The sequence below is a fragment of the Macaca fascicularis genome, chromosome 5, assembly GCF_037993035.2.
Source record: "Macaca fascicularis isolate 582-1 chromosome 5, T2T-MFA8v1.1".
In the NCBI taxonomy this organism is placed as follows: domain Eukaryota; kingdom Metazoa; phylum Chordata; class Mammalia; order Primates; family Cercopithecidae; genus Macaca; species Macaca fascicularis.
In genome coordinates, this window is record NC_088379.1 from 45,552,536 (window position 1) to 45,571,058 (window position 18,523).

The following is an 18,523-nucleotide window of genomic DNA, read 5'->3' on the forward strand; positions in this document are numbered from 1 at the left end:
TGGCTAAAATATTTAATAATAATATTACTCAATTACAGCAAATTGGAAATATTCCACATGTAAAATAATTCATTACTAAATAATATGCAACATTTAATTAATTTTTTAAAAGTAATGACGCAGTATAACACATAGAAAAACATAATATTATAAAATAGTGAGGTTAAAAAAGCATTGGGTAAAACGGTTACGATCATAACAATGGTGACCACTAGATATAATATTTCAGTATATTTTAAATTTTTTTTTATCTAAGTTAAATTTCTAATTTTCCCAGATTGAGTATGTATTACTTTTATTATAAAAAACTCTTTTTATGGAAAACATTTTTAGAAGAAAATAGCATTAGGATCACCATTTACAATTTAAAATATGTATAGATTCGTACACAGCATTTTTCCTGCCTTTTCCCTTCTGTCTTGGTCTAATTTGCATTTTTAGTCATCTTCCCTGCTAGGTTTTATGCTCTTCTGAAGAAAGGATGACATATCTTTTCCGATATCTTTTTTAACAATGAACCAATTGTCACTATAATAAATGGTAAATAAATATACGACAGACAAATAAAACAATGAAATATATATATAATTGTATTTGAATTAAGAAATAAAATTATTTTGATAATTTTTAGAGATTCTAAGGTCAATTTAACATTAAGGTTGGATACTTGACCATTTCACTTAAGTGAATGAAAAATGATTATTACTGAGAAAAATCCATTATTTACATTCTATAATAAATAATAATTGTGATTTCTGTAGCTCTACATACATTTTTGTTTAAAAAGATATTTTTTCCTTGTGTAGAGAGCAATTAGATTTTTGTTTTCTGTTAAAAAAATTCTGAAAATGGACATTCCTGTTACATATTTCTGCGCAGGCCAGAAAGAAAGCATTCTGTCATTTGCTAAGTCTGCCTGATCCTCTTTGCCTACTGCTCACCCTCTTGTAGTCCTCTCCAGCAGGCAGTTATTTTGAAGCACAGCCCAGGTGACTTCCCAGCTCCTTTTTAAATTGTCGTCTTCGTAGCTGGTGCCCTTGTTCCTCAGCCCTGTCTCCATTACTAAGACAAATCAGAATTTCCAGCAGGAAGATCCTGTCCTGTTTCAATTCCCAGCAGGAAGATTCTATCCAGTTTCAGAAGTATATTCTAGGACTGTGTGACATATCACTCTTGCAGTTAGAAAATATTTAAATTAACTTCTGCAGGTGAGAACTGGGATCTAAGTAGTTTTTATTAGTTGTTCCTTGTCCCTTACTTTCAAAGTATCCATATTAGTCATCTCTTAATATTGGATTATATAAGGGTATACCAGTTCCTACAATTAAATTCATGTCCAAATTATACCTGGAATTTTTAGTTGTAGCTACTTTTGTACTTACTAATCTTATGCTGTAGCCTCCTGTTAGATACCCATAATATCATCTTGAATTTCCTGGAGCTCTTACTGATTTTGATTTGGCTTTAAAGAATTGCTATGGCCCTTGAGTGTTGTACTTGCTAGTCAGAGGGCAGCCAACATCGTGAGATATTTACTCAGAAGAGTAAAGATACATAATCTCCCCCAAATCTGAAAAGTTACGAGGTTATAACTATTTTATCTAATAATCTCTAGTAACATATTCTTCACTTCAATTCTGATTGCATATTTTTGTTCTGCTTATATTGAAGATAGTTTTAATCAAACCATATATAAAATTGAACAGCTTCTTTCCAAGTTACTCTATTTTCCCCATCTTCATTAGTGCATCTGTTACTCATTTTGACTGTAAAAAGAAAAGCATATTCCATTGTAGAATAATGTCATTTTAAGCATTATTCAGAAATCTATGGAAATGCTATTTTATGTATCTAAGTTTAAAAAGAAACACCCATTTTGCAGCAAAACAAATTTTGGCTAACTTAAAAAATTAAACTAATATATTAATTTTGTTTCTTACTAGTAAATTAAATTACATGAGTACTTAAGGCAGTGACACCCTCTTGCTTTCTTAATTATGCTTAAATCTGCTTCCTCGATTACACTCACATTCAAAACAATTTTGCTCATTTTATGAAAAGTGAATTCTAATTTTCCTGCATTGTTTAGTTAAAATAATCTTCTACATAACCTATTTCTTATTCATCCCTAGTATTACAATGCTTTTCTTTTTAATAAACATTATCAAGTGTTCCGTGGGGTTCTTTTATTTATTTATTTTCACCTGTTTTAGTATCACTAGTTTCAATAGTAATTTTATTTAATTAAGTTTTTTTTAAATGATCACTGTTGAAGGGTGTAAGTGTGTAATTTGCTCCACTGGGGAAACTAAATCATTAATACATTAATCTTTTATATAGGAAGATCATTGTAGAAGCCTGTTGATAGTCATTCTTGTCAAAGTGTTTCTAGAATACTAATATATCCTTGAATCATGTTTCTCTTTACTTTAATGACCATGTTTTTATTTAATGTATTCATGCAAATTGAAAACATAATCCCCAAACAAAAAATATACAATTCAGGAAAATGCAGATTTTCCCATATGCTCAGTCTTATTTTCTCTAGGCGTTGGTTACTTAGAAACTAAACATTACAATATTCCACCAAAAAAAAAATAACATTTTAGCAATGTATTACTTTATGAAATCTGATATTTGCATATTGTTAAAAAAATGCAACATATTACACATATATATTAAAAGTTTTCTGTTTGTAAAAATCAATTGATTATATACTACTTTGTTTTGGGTAGAACTAATACTAAAAAGATTTGTTGAAACTGCCTCTTCCCTTAGTTTCCACAGCATTGTTTTGTCACTTTCTTGTCAACCTTGATGTTTCATTTACTATCTCAGCTTTGTCTTTCAGGTCCTTAAATACATGCGTTCCCTAAGGTCTGCTATTTGTTTCTTTGTTCTTCTCTTTTCACTTTAAGGCTGTTTTCCCCATCTCACAGAGGTTTGGCAAATTCCTGACAAAGATTTGGCCCCAGCCTCGACTTTTCCCTGAATGTTAGCCCCTAATTTAAGACTAACTTCTAGGTCTTGGAACATTACTTTATCCTCTCAAATTCAATTTTATCCACAGCCAGTTCATATTTGCTTGTACTAAGGTGACAAAGATGTCACTTATGGCATGGCTAAAATGTTGTCACTACAATAATCAGTGCAGACAGCTGTAAAAGTTAATGAGAGTCATGTGAAGATTGCATCAAGTAAGAGAAAAACTGAGTGTGACTGTCACACCAGAGGAGTGAGCAGACATAGGTAACCGTTAGGCATACCAGAAAGGTTCCCCAGCTGTAAAGCAATAAAACCTGTAATAAAGAGAAGACTTAACTGTTGTAATATTGAATAGCTAAAATGAAGAAGAAAATCAGCAAAATACTTGAGAACTATCTTTAGATGTCTTACGGGCTGAAGGGTGTTACCCCCTAAATTCATATGTTGAAGACTTAATCCCAAGAACTTCAGAATGTGACTACATTTAAAGGCAGGGCCTTTAAAGTCAACATGCGGCTTTTAGGGTGGGCCCTAATACAATATGACTTGTGATAAGAAGAGAAAAGTTAGATACACAAAGAGACACCAGGGATGCACAGACACAGAGAAAAGACCATGTGAGGACATGGTGAGAAAGCAGCTGTCTGCAAGCCAATGAGATAGACCTAAGAAGAAACCAAACCAGCCAAGGCTTTGATCTTGGACCTCTGGCCTCAATATCTGCAAGAAATAGATTGTTGTTGTTTAAGCCACCAGTCTGTGCTACTTTTTTATGGCAACCCTAGCCAACTAATACCAAAGGCAAAAGCGAAGGAGAGGAGTACAAGACGTTATTGAATGCATTCAACGGGACTCAGTAGTCTGACTCACAGAAATGGGATCATTAGCGTTTGGAACTGAACATTGTAAAGTCTTTTTTAAAATAATGCCTGTTGCTTATATTGGCATTGTTAATTTTGTTCTTCATTAGTAATAAAATACTATTTATTCTATGTATATAACATAAAGAATGAATATTATACATTCTCAATTTTTATTCTAAATTGTTCTGTCTTGATATTTTCTCATATTCTCTCTCCCTTCCTTATTTCTCTTCTTCTCTCCTCTACCTTCTCTACCCCCATACTCTTATCTCATCTTCTAAGCCATGTTTCTCAAAATAGTAGTTTATAAAATTAAATCTACATTCCCACTCACTCCCTAGCTCCCAGAAATCAGCACTTGACTATATGACTATCCCTGAAAGAACCATATATATTCTCAGGGCTCCATGGCAAAAAGTTTGGACATGAGGCCACTTTTGAAGATGAAGGAGGGATGTACAATCCAGTTATCCCTTTCCTGCCTTGGCCATTCCAACTGAATTTCTCCTAACAAAGATAATTAACACCACCTACTTGCCAATGCCAGTTATCACAATCTAATCCATTTTATTGTATTTTCATGTGCATTTGTAATTCATTATGATTCCCTCCTTCTTTATCGTCTTTACTCTCTCAGATTTTGTAATACCATCTTCTCTCATTTTTGCTCCTACCCTTCTGACTTTTCTGAATATGTCCCCTTTCTGTGCTTCTCTTTCTGGCAACTATATTTCATATACATTCATCTCATTACACCATCTGGTCCTCAGATCTGCGATCGTCTTAATCTGAATCTTCTCTTAGATCATCTCACACATTCTTGATGTCTTAAGCTTTATTATATTCTTCTTGTCTTCTTTCTCTTTCTCATCTACATCTATATTTTGTGTTAACATCTTCCCTGATAGCAGATCTATAAGGCAAAATGCTGCTGGACAGTTCCTCCCGAATGCACCATGAGGATTTGGGGCACATAAGCCTACACTGTATTCCTACGTGGGATAATAACTCTACCATCTTCAAAGTATCTTCGTTTCTACACCTTGGAGCCAGGTTACACATAATAAGTCACCAAATTCTCAAAAAATTACCTATTTTTTTAATGTATTATTGTCATCTCCAACTTGATTGCAACTGCAGTAAGTAAGCCCTTGAAGATCTCTTGTCCGGACTAATACAATAAACTGTAATGGGTCTCTGTAACCCTAACTTGGACTCTTACCTCCATCTTCTATATTACTATAAGAGAAATGTATTAAGCAATGTAAATCTGCCTTTGACACTCCCCTGGTAAAATATTTCCTGTCATTTCTCTTATCCCAAGGGATATAATTTATACATAATACATTTTACAAGCTTCCTATTACGATGGCTTACAAGACTGTCCTTAATAGGATCCTTCAATATCCCTGTTGCCTCAATTTCTTACTTTGCACTTTGTATTCCAGTAACATCAAATTGCTGGAAGTTCCCCTGATCTTATGAGGCTGTTTCATTCCTCTGTGACTTTATGCATGCTGCTTTCTCTGCCAGTAAGTCCTTTGTTTTCTCTCTCTGATTGACTACTTTCCCCTCAGGCTTTCTGATTTTTTTCTTTCCAGATTTCTTCAGGGACCTCTTCTTGGTGGATCAGATGATAATCTGTTATGCCCTTGCATAGTTCTACCAAACACAGCACATTGGAATAACAAGACACTGATTCTTAGATACAGGTGTAGTTTAGCTCCAGTTGCCAATACCTGGCACAAAGTAATTGTACATGTTGATCTGAATTCATTCAGAATTAAGTATAAAAAATTACTCATATACAAATTCTATTTTGGAGGTATACACTTGAGAGATCTCAATGACAGATAATTATTTTTAGTATTTCTTACTCACCATATTAATTGGATCAACTGGTCCAATGCTGTTTACATAAACATCAGTTTCAATTACTGTGGGCCTCACTGCAAAATACCAACAAGAAGAATGGTCAAAGATATGATTAGACATTGTTTTAAATAAATCTTATTTTTAAAGAAATCTTAATAACTACTTACATCTTACCATTTCAATCATAAAACATATTTTATTATGAAATGTGAAAATGTAGCCATTATAAAAACAATCTTTACATTTTGCAGATCAGTCACAGATAATTATATAGAGATAAAGCACATTAGACAATGCAGAAAAATGACATTGTAGACTGAAAGTTTCTGTTATTGTGGCATGTTTTTAGTCATTCATGCTCAGTTATCTTTTTCAAACTTCATCCATGTTTCCTATATGACAGGGTACTTCTCACTCATAATCGCAACGCTGTGATTGACCAGGCAAGGTGTACTTATTCTTTAAATACACACACAAGTCTGCCAGACTGAATATCTACTCAGTCTCAGTCTCCAGATCTTGGCATTTTTCAATCTGACAGAGCCCTCAAGCTACCAAACTTCAGTGAAAAATGTGAAGCATTTTGCAAAACAATGTCTATCAAATTTTAGAATACTATTTTTACCCCTTGCAATTAAAAATACACTTAATAAAACACACGACACTTACAGAGTTTGTTTTTCCTCAAGCAAAAATTTTATTATATGGCATACATATTTAATAACACAGATTTAATTTTAGTATACAAAACTATGTTTCTAGATCTACACAATACTTGAAAATGCAATTCCTTTGCTAGCCATCAATTAGATATCTTAAATAAAAGTAGGTCATACGGTTTATGGAAGGTTTTACAATGTAACATAGACTGATGACTTCTGAGATGAGTTGCTTTAACTGTTTCTAATTTGTTTCTGACTAGCTATGAATTATAGCCAATAAATATAAAATTAAGCTAATTATAGTTAGATTAACAGAATGATTTTTATGAAAGTCAATTAAAAACAAGACAATAGATTTATTAGTTCCATTTGTAAGTATATTGATTATCACTTATAAGTGATTATAACTGATATAAACAATATACCATTCTTATATAATAAGACTTTTTTTTTCAGTTAAACTGATAAATCAGCAAATGTCAAGTGCCTACTTTTATTTTACATACTCAAAGCTGAACATTGTCTACATTGAGAGAGAAATTGTTCCTGGGACAATTTTCTTTAGAGTATAAATGTTTTCTACATTTATGATGTCGAAGGTTATAGATATAAGTTAACTGTCTTGGTTTCCTGATATCAACGTTTCTTAGCCAATTATAAGATAAACATATACGTTAGAAAAACATTAACTTTGGCATTTTGGCATGAGTTACATAGAACGAGAGACACTGAAGTATTTTATGATGTGCATACAGCAAGTGCACCCAGAATGAGACAAAAGAAGAATCACATCAGTAAGTCCAATACTGCTACTAATATAGATGATACTTAGTTAATAATTGTTAAATATGTATTTGAAAGCTCTGACAAATCTTTTTGAGTTATTCTGTTTACCATTTTGTAAACTTGACATGCTATTTGATCTGATCCTTGACTCTGCAGCACCAACCCACAAAGACGAATAAACCGGAAAGTAGACTAAAATATTTCGTATTAGTTTTGAAATCACGACTGGTGACATGCTTTAAAATATAATTAAGAAAAAAACCCAGAAATCTGTAATTGCTTCTTAATAATGACTCATTGTTGCTTTGATTCATAGTATGAACAATACTTACGAGTAATATTACATAAATATTCACTTCTTGGAAATGACTAAGTAATCTTTCTTAGTACTATCATTTTCTCAATCCAAAGTTTATTCAATTGCAAGATATGAGTGATGTTCAAAAACTAAAATATTATATTTTAATTTAAAACTAGAAAAATAAAACTAACAGAGAATTGTCATTCCAGACTCTAAATAACATCTTGAAAGTAAGCACAGACTATGTTTAATTCATCAACACACATGGAGATTAAAGATCTCTTTTTTGCAATAGCATAACAATGCATGGGAAAACCATGTACTGCCACGGCAAATCACACACACACACACACACACACACACACACATATGTGTGTGTGTGAAGGCAGGTAGAGATGGCACTGGATTATTTTTGCAAGGTTTCTTTCTGTGCTGTTATTCTAAGAACTTTGCTTTAAGTTGCTCCACAGGATATAAGTAGATATTCTCCCAGTGGGAGTCAGTATATAGAAAGAATAGAGGTTCAGGGCAATTTAAAGACCATCCAGAAAATAGAAACAGGTAGAAAAATTTAAAATTTTAAAAAGAGAAAAGCAGTGTGATCAATGAAGTTTCAGCATTCAAATTCCAAGTAGCAAAGGCAATAATTAGGAGAGCCAAATGTAGAGGTGGGTAATTGGTATATCAGTGAGAAAAGATAAACTACAATAGATTTAAAAAATATTTTCTTTCTAATTGATTTTAATCATGCTTTCTTGGACACACTATTCTAATTTAACTAAGATACCTTTAGCAGATTATGTAGATTTTCGGTCACTTTTGTATATTAAAATTAATTTAGGTCAATTAAAAACTCTAATCCTGTAGAGTTTTATAGGTTTTCTTACTGTCACAGAATAGGCCTTAAAAAAGAGAAATAGTCCCACTTATTCAGATATTGAAGTTATCATACATAATTTTTTTCTTTATTTTATGTTATATAAATTTTACTTCAAATTTAAATATTTCATTCAACCGAGTATATTATTGTTCGTAAATGACATACGTACAATTCCAAGAAAGGAAGCAACCACCTAGGTGAGCACTCTTACACAACTGGTTGTTTTTGAACCGTCTTCTGGTCCTTGCCCATATACAGATTACTTTTTATCTAACTACTCAAATTTCTATGAATATTTTCTTTTATTGTGAAAGCTAGTGTTTTTTGTTGTTGTTGTTGTTGTTGTTGTTTTTAAGAAAACAAAGGAATAAAAGAATGGCTACTCCATAGGCAGAGCAGCCTCTATGAAGATCTTCTGAAAGTTTATTCAGGGAGACAACTGTTTTTATCTGCAAATAATCACTTCTCATAAATGTACCAACTGTTTCCTTCAACTGATACATTCATGAGAGATATGAGTGTATAATTTTTCTTCTAGTAATATCCCTGTCTGGTTTAGTTATCAGGATTTTGCTGGTTTAATAAAATGAGTGGAGTATCCTTTCTCTATTTCTTTGAAAGAATTTGTGTAAGACTTATAGTAGTTCTTTCTTCTATATTTTTTGAAATTCACCAGTGTAGCAACAAAAATTTGGTATTATTTCTGAACTGAATCATCCTTCTGTGAATATGTTATTGAGACAATTGGGAAGTGGGGCCAAGTATTCACTGGTAGTAACATATCAATATTATCTTCCTGGTTTTGATTATTGTATCATGCTTATATAAGGTTGAAATAATATAAGTATATTCTCTGACCACAACGAAGTTAAAATAGAAATTATTAACAAAAAATATATATTTAAAAATCCCCAAATATTTAGATATTAGGTAACATTACAAAATAATCCATGAATCAGGAAAAAGTCAGTAGGAAATCAATTTTTCAAAAGTAAATAAAAATGAAAATAATGTTACAGGTTATAAAATTGAGAAAAATAAAATCTTGATCTAGTTAACAGAAAGGCTATAGTTATTAAATGGTAGAGCTTATAAACATGTCCCAAGAAGGAAAACTCCAGGCCCATATCACACATAGACTTTGAAATAAGTATGATTAACACATTCCAGTTTCCCTAGACTATACAGCAGAAGTCCTTGACCCAAAGATAGATGCCAAGCTTGAGTTTAGATACTTCTGAGGCCTTAAATAACAAGGAAATGTCAAACACCACTTGACAACCTTCCCAGGTTACATGTAGATATATATGGATGAAAAGGTGCATAGGGATAAGTAGATTCTTACGGCTGAGCTAATACTATAGCTAGTAGAAACATATGGCTGTTTAAATTTAAATAGAAATTAATTGCATTTAAATGAAATAAAAATATTTCATAAGCACACTGATCACATTTCAAGTACAGAACAGCCACTTGTGGCCAGAGATTACAAAAATGGGCAATGCAGAACAACATTTCTATCATTTCAGTAAGTTTTACTGAACAATGTTCACCAGTGGTTCTCAATGAGAACACCATGTCTCCTGTAAATTATTTTGAAAATTTCTGGGCAGCTGTTTGTGTTCGTCACAAAAATTGGGATTATTAGTAATAGTGTTTAGTGGATGAAGTCCTAGAACTTCATAAAACAGTCATATGCTATGAAAAATTGTCCCATATTTAACAAGATTTTGAATATCCTGTCTTGCATTCTTATAGGTAAAACAGTATAAAACAGTATGCCTTATAGTCTGAACCTAGAAGATAAGTTTCTTTACATGTAACCACGAAGTATTTTTGTGTTTGCCAGGAATTCCTGAAAAATAAAACACAGGAAGATGGTATTTATTTTGTTCTGAATTTTACAAAATGTTTTACACCATTTTACCTAGCCATATCACCAACTACAATGTTGCTCATAGTACTGGAGTCACTGATAAGACACACTTATATCTCTTGATTTATGTGGGCTTTCTAATATACAGTCATTCTTTGTATAAATGCAAGCATATGGCAGCTTCATAATTTCCTTCAGTGTAGTTAAACCTGAGCATTTTCATATAGAATGTCAAATATTTCATTATAAATTACTTTTTGCACCTTAAATACAGGTGTCATGTAGTGTATATCCCACTACAAAATACACACAAACAAACCCCATATATCTATATTTAAATGGCGTGTATGTGTGTGTGTGTGTGTGTGTGTACTCCCTAGAATGTCTTCTCAGGAAAATTGAAGACTGGTTTCTCATTCTCTACTTAAATATACATTTAAGCAGCAGATTTGGCAACCTGCTCTTGCTCCCATACCTGATCGGGGAAAAGGAAACCTAGAAGTGATAGGACTTAAAGAAGAATAAGCAGAGGAAGAGCTGCACATCTACTCTTCAGCACTTTTAGGATATTTTGTTTTCTTGTGGCTATAAAGCATGCCAAAAGAAAATAACTTGGTTAGCAGCATCTCACAGGATTTTTGACCTCAAGAGAGTTGTGCAGCAGCAGCACGTATCTTCCGACTAGATTGCTGCTGAAAGGAGTTAAGGCAGGTGGAAGATACAGATAAGCATCCAGATTTCCTAAGCCAGGGAATTGAGCCAATAAAATGCCTATGAAAAACAACAAAAATTATTTATACTTCCTAACCATAAAAGTCATTATTTACACATCTAGCCCTTAACTTACACCTAAGGCCAGTTGGCGTTATCCCAAAAAGAAGTAACGAGTAACAAGACTAAGGTTGCAACTATGCCCAGTTAAAACATGTAGACTAGTCTTCTTTATATCTCCCCCATGTCCCCATCACTAGAAACACAGAAGAGATAAAGAGATGGAATAAAACAACAGGCCACACTACTCCCTTTCTTACCATCCTCCGACTCCCACAGTGTCACCCTAGTGGGGCTTATCTTCCCTGCGTCTCAGGAGAGGATGTCTTTTAATCTGGATATTAAATTTTTTATATTAGGTTGAACTATTTAAATAACTGAAACTGTTTGGAAAGTCATAGAATCTACTTGAAAAGTTGTTAAGAAGTAGGAAAATAGGCTGGCCATGGTGGCTTACGCCAGTAATCACAGCACTTTGGGAGGCTGGGGCAGACAGATCACTTGAGCTCAGGAGTTTGATACCAGTCTGGGCAACATGGTGAAACCCCTTCTCTACAAAAAATACAAAAATTAGCTGTGCGGGCTGTGGCATGCTTCTAGTCCCAATTACTCCACAGGCTGAGGTGGGGGGATCAGCTAAGCTAAGCCCCAGGAGGTTGAAGCTGCAGTCAGCTGTGATCATGCCACTGCATGATATTCATCATATGATATTCATCATCATTTATGATATTCATCATAAAGCAATAGAAGCTTAACTGGATGAACAAAACCTTTTTATGTTAATTCTCCATTAAGTTTAGAAGACCTCAATAAGTTGGTTATATGAGTTTTCATAGCAACACCAAAGACAAAGGTTACTAAAACATATTTTGGACAGAAAGCTATACATACAAAAATTATTTCAACATTAAGTCACCTATGATGTATATACAGTCAGATGCACAGAAAAAAATGCCACTATGCATGATACAGTTATCAAGGTATCCAGGACATATTTAACTTAATGTATTAAACACAGTGATGCTATCCCAAGTGGATATAAAATTTGAACATTTATAGCTTGATCTGAAATAAATGTACTTAAACTGCAAAACTCATGGAGCAGGGCAACTATCAAAATACATACACATGGACTAAAAAAGACTATATACAATGGATTCTATTCTACAAATACTTGGTAAATATTAAGAGAACCTGGTTTATATTTTAAGCATTGATTTAGCAATTAAGAATACAGTGATTTATAGTTTTAGGGAACTTACATTAGAGAAAACAGACACAAAATAATTATAGTAGAGTATAAGGAGTAAAACAGAAATACAGACTTCTGATGCTTCCTTTGTTGTTTAATTGATATCAAAATATCCACCACCATAAAGACAACTATAAAATGCATTTTTTAAATAAAAACACACAGATAGTGAAGAAAGCACAGCAAACCAGATAGCTAGAATTTGATGTAACAGTTTCCCGAAAATAATGAAAATGAGATGAGTTCTACATTATTCTTTGGCCACTATTTCCCCTTGATATATTTGCTGTTTGACAGCACAGCAATAGTGACTGAACAGAACAGATCAGCTTAGAACTTTTAGCTCTTTTATTTGGCTAGAGAGACAAAACTTGAAATTAAGGGCTATCAAGACAGCTAGGATTTCCCTGGAATACACACACACACGCGCGCACACACACACACACACACAGAATTTAATCGAACATTCTACATGTGATTTCCCCTCAAGGCATTTTTTGTTTTCTAAATTGTACATATGTGATGTTGACAAACCAAATATAAGCAGCTCCTAAGCATCTAAAACAACATGAAGAGAGTTGAGCTATTTTAGGGATGTCTAGCCAACCAAGAAGAGAGGATCCTGGAACAAACCTCAGGCTGTCAGTCCATGTATCTCAAATGGTTGGGTCTTAGGCAAAATAAAAGTTTTAGCAAGGAACTTATGCTAGTTCTGACCAAATGACAGTGATTTTCTTTACTCAATCTCACTATCGAAACAACATTAAGTCCTCTCTGGAAGAAAATAATACCATGTAGAATCTCCATTATTTTTCACATACCCTACTCACATTCAACATGAAATTAAGAAACATTCCATGAAATACAACCACATAACCTTAAACAGAGAGATACAATGGAAAATAAAATTTTATAAAGTTACTCAAGTTATAAGACATTGTAATGATCAAAGATTTTAAAATAACTTCAGTTAATATATATATAAGAAAATAAATGAAAAGATTGCAAATATTATAGAATACCTGAAAATGATATAAAAATTGGGTGTAAATACTACAAATGAGAAACACTGAATGGGAAATGAGGTCTGTAATAAAGAGCAGATTGAAACACAAATAGAGTAGAGAGAAAACTATAGAAGAGCGTATGAGATGTAATGACACAGCAGAGGTCAAACATACCCGCAGTGGAGTTGCAGAGAAATTGAGACAGAAGAAAAATGTCTGACGAAATACAGGCCAAGAATTTCAAAAGCAGCTATGTTTCAACCCACAGATTCAAGAGGTCCTATAAACTCCTCAATATAAATATGAAACAAAACAAATCTAGGGACACTAAAATAAAACGGTAGAAAATCAAAGACTAAGAAAATGTTGAAGTTATCCAGAGATAAAATACATTTTATCTTCAAAATATCAAGATTAATGTTGAAATGTGACTCCCCAACAGAAATAGTAAAAGTCAGGAGAAAATTGAGTGATATTTATGAAGTTTGGAAAGGAGATAACAGGGTTTCCATATCCATTGGAAATATTCAAAATGAAGGCAATACAAAATAATTTTCATATGAAACTGAAATATTCCATTTCGAGAGACTCGCACCAAAAGAAATACTGCAGACAATATATTTATAAGTGGAAATAGGGTATTTAAGAAAGGAATTAACACCAGAAAGCATAATTTATTGGTATAAGTTAATTGCTTTTAAACACCTAAAACCAATAATAATCATGTCTTTTGGCATTTCAGATAAATATAGAATAAAATATATGGACATAATAGCAAAATGATTCTGTAGTTTATGGAAAAAGGTTTGAATTTTCTTTGAATTATGATAATTACTGATTTCTGATTAAATGTAATAAAGTGCATATTTTACTGACTAAAACTTATAAATGAATATGTATACAATGCAACGATAGAAGGATAAAATAAAACTACAAACATTTAATTAATTCAAAAAAGGGAAAAATAGAGAAAAATATAAGCAGTAGAGAATGAATTAAGCAGATTAACAAAACAGAAAACAATAGAAAGATAGTAGATTTAACACAAAATATTCAATTATTACCTTAAACATATCTGCATTAACCACTCTATTTAAAAGAAAGTAATTGTCAGACTTGATGACTAGGAAACGGAAGCAATATACATATTTCCTAAAAAGAAATTACTTAATGAAGGACACAAAAATGCTGAAAACTAAAATATGAAAAAAGATTAAAAAGTCAAATCGGCCAGGAGTGGTGACTCATGCCTGTAATCCCATTACATGCCTGTAATGCCAGCCTCTTTGGGAGGCTGAGGCGGGTGGGTCACCTGAGGTCAGGAGTTCGAGCCCAGCCTGACCAACATGGAGAAACCACGTCTCTACTAAAAATACAAAATTAGCTGGGCGTGGTGGTGCATGCCTATAATTCCAGCTACTCGGGAGGCTGGGACAGGAGAATTGCTTGAACCCGGAAGGAGGAGGTTGCGGTGAGCCAAGATTGCACCATTGCACTCCAGCCTGGGCAACAAGAGCGAAACTCCATCTTAAAAAAAATAAATAAATAAAAGTCAAATCATAACTCAAAGAAAACAAATGTAGATATATAATATCAATCAAATTAAATGTTACAGCAAAATGTATTCTACAGACCAGAATGATTGTTTTCTAATGATAAAACTGTTATTTAACAGAAGGTGTAACCATCCCAAAGAAAATGTGGTGTATGTATGCAATTGATTACTATTCAGCCACAAAAAAAGTATAAGAGTCTGTCATTTGCAACAACATGGATAGAACTGGATGACATTACGTTAAGTGAAACAAGCCAGGCACAGAAAAACAAACATCACATGTTCTCACTCATTCGTAGGGGTTAAAAATCAAAACAATTGAACTCATATAGTTAGAATAGAATGATGGTTACCAGAGAGTAGTGAGGTGGGGTAGCAGGGATGGTTAATGGGTATAAAAATATAGTCAAATAGAATAAATTAGATCTATTATTTGATAGCATAGCAGGATGACTACAATCAATAACAATATATCATACATTTAAAAATAACCAAAAGATTATAACTGGAATGTTCGTACCAAAAAGAAATTATAAACACTTGATGTGAATACCCCATTTATCCTGTTGTCATTATTACACATTGTATTTGTATATAAAAATACCTCACGTACCCCATAAATATAAACATCCACTATGTATCCATAAAAATAAAAGTTAAACTTCTTTTTTAAAAAGAGATATAACAGTCCTAAATTTGTGTGTACCTAAAACAATTTCAATATGTATAAAGCAAAATCTTACTGGGCTAAAAAAATTTTAAAAGGCTAACTCAACCATTGTAGTCAGAGATTTTTAACACAATTCTTTCAGTAGATGTATAGATTATTTGAGCAACAAGAATTACAAATCTGACTTAAGTATGTTTTCAGACCCAGATTAAATTAATGTAGAAATCAATAACAAAAATATACATAGAACACCGGCTAATTTTTAAAATTAAACAATATTCACTAACTACTGCATACGACAAAGTAGAAATTACAAAGAAATAAATTGTAAAACTCTAAAGCAGTACATGAGAAAATTTACATAAATTCCCTGTGTCTTCATCTCCCAATATTTCCTTCAAAAAGTATAAAAAAACAAAAAAACGGAAAAATAGAAGTAAACAAAAATTAAGTCTTCAGCATAACTTGAAGAAAAAAAATGCCCACACTTCAAAATGAGCATAAAAGTCAAATAAGCAAACAAATAAAATCCCAAATACCAAATCGTAGAAATAAATCTTTCAAACATTGTCTCACCTCTACTCTAAGGCAACAGTTTATGGTGGGCACAGCAGCCTGAAATAGGCTTTGTATAAGACAGAAGCAAGTCAGTGATGGACCTAAGGTAGATCCCAAAGTCCACTGAAGAAAGTAAGTATACCATTAATACGAAAGTATTTAAACATATTGGAGATCAGTACAAGAACTAAGAGGAAAAGGATCTACAAGTACGTGTGATATAAAAGAGTGATATTCAAAATAGGTTGTTTCTGGGCCACGAAAAATGTCAAAAACAAAAACAGAAGTGAGCTTAGGAAATTGTATAGTGACAAGGAAAAGTCAAGGGGACTACCTCATGCTTCTACAAGTAACAGAAGAATCAATGAATTGGAGGTAATAGAATTTCTGCCCGACCACAGTCAAATCCACAGTCTGAACTTTGCTATCATTACATTAAAATACATCAATAAGATAAGATCTTGTAGAACACCCACAAACCACAAAATTAAAAGGACAAAATAGTTATTGCAGAAATAAGATATCAAGATCTAATACAAATCAATTGTGGAAAATTCCTACACAAAATAATAAGCAGAAGAAACTGTAAGAAAATACTCCCCACAGTTAAGTATATTCAAACAAAAATTTAGGAATAAGAAAAAAATCACCTTGAATAAAATAATTCAGAAACTCAGCAAGATAAATACATTTCTCACCCACACACACATACACAAAAAGGAAAAAATAAATAAAGAATTGGTTGAACTTCAAAAAAACAGAAGAAAAAGACAAAATTATGATGGTCACCAATGAATCAACTAAAACAGCTTAATAATAGGCAGGAAAAAAATGAAGAGAATACAAATGACATAAAGAGAAGTCAGAAAGTCACAGAGAATATTGTGCAGATACAAAGCAGGCAAAGTGTGACTCACACACCTACAGTGGGAATTCATGAAGAAGAAAACCAAAACAATGTAACAGAACAAATATTCAACTTTATATTCCTAAATAAATACATACATACGTAAGTAAATGCCTTTTCCCAAGGTTGAAAAAAAAACCTGAAATTACATTTTGAAAAAATTTAACAGTGTCTAGAAAAACGGTTACCCAAATTGAACAACTCTGAAATATATACTAAGAAAATACTTCATTTGAAAGGTTTCTTAAAAAATCTTAAATGCTTGCAGGAGGAAAAAAAAAAGATTAAGTAAATTACAAGGACTGAATAACAGACTGGCATTAGACTTTTCAAAAATAACACACAAAGCAAGTTACCAGTGTGATTAGGCTATGAAAGTGAAAAGTCAGTGGAAGAAAACATAAATTGAGGATTTTCTATATAGCCACTAAGCCCTTCAAGTTTCAAATCAATAGAAAAATAATTTTTACATATAACAACTTTCTGAAAAATCTACTAAATAAAGAGCTGACTAAAATAACTTTAGCAAAATAGACCAATGATAAGAATTTTTTTTATTATTATTTAACTTGGATTTTAGGTTCGGGGTTACACATGAAGGTTTGTTACGTAGATGAATTCATGTCATAGGGGTTTGTTGTAAAGATTATTTTATCACCCAGGTATGAAGCCCATTACCCAATAGTTATCTTTTCTGCTCCTCCCCTCCTTCCCACCCTCCACCCAGTGTCTGCTATTCCCTTCTTAGTGTTCATGAATTCCCATCATTTAGCTCCCACTTATAAGTGAGAATGGGTGGTATTTGGTTTTGTGTTCTTGTGTTAGCTTCCTAAAGAATATAGCCTCCAGCATACATTGATAGAGCCCAAAGACTAAAACAAAGATTGGGAAAATGCTGTTAAACAAATTTGCAAATAGTACATATTGTGACAAATATGTAATTAAAAATAATAAAGCAAAGGAGAAGGAAAAAAAGAAAACAGAAAAAGATCATTAATTGTTGTATGGACAGTATGTGGGAGTTAAATAATATCAATAACAACTGAGAATCCTGAATAAAGAGCTAATAAATGAAAGACTAAGGCTATTAAAAGTACGAAGGTAAAACTAGAACAAAAACGTGAAACTTCCAAAATACTAAAATAAACCAAACATTAATTAAATGCAAGAAATTCACTGCCCATATAGATACATAGCAAATACTACTAATATATGATGCCAGGGTTGAGCACAAAATTCTCCCTTTTGTTTCTTTTCCCTATCACCGTTCAGTTTCTTAAACACATTTCTCTCTAGCTTTCTGACATTTTTATATACTCAGAAAAAAACCTGTTTTGAAGACTGTGTTTTCACATCACACATACTTGTAGATGTGTAGGGAAAGAAAGAACCCTAGCAAAATAAGAAGAGAATGTAACAAAAAAAAAGAAAAAAACTGTCCTTAAAAAAGACGTTTAAGCAAACATCATACCTACTAGGGAAATAGGGATTGCTTTACCAGGTATCAGAAACAATTTGAGACTATTCAACATTATACTCTAGTCTTACCCAGTGCAATATGGCATGAAAAATTAT

The 18,523-nt window shown here is 32.5% G+C and overlaps 1 protein-coding gene across 2 annotated transcripts in view; it reads right to left on the minus strand.

The window, feature by feature from the left end:
* GABRG1 (gamma-aminobutyric acid type A receptor subunit gamma1) overlaps window positions 1-18,523 on the minus strand; it is an 84,859-nt gene that overhangs the window by 36,580 nt on the left and 29,756 nt on the right. Inside the window, exon 3 of one of the 2 annotated variants that reach the window (XM_005554807.5) lies at window positions 5,730-5,797. In XM_005554807.5, coding sequence (XP_005554864.1) covers window positions 5,730-5,797 — 68 coding nt within the window. Of the gene's footprint in view, window positions 1-941; window positions 1,075-5,729; window positions 5,798-18,523 lie in introns of those variants that run through there. The other variant, XM_045392307.3, reaches the window with a different exon arrangement.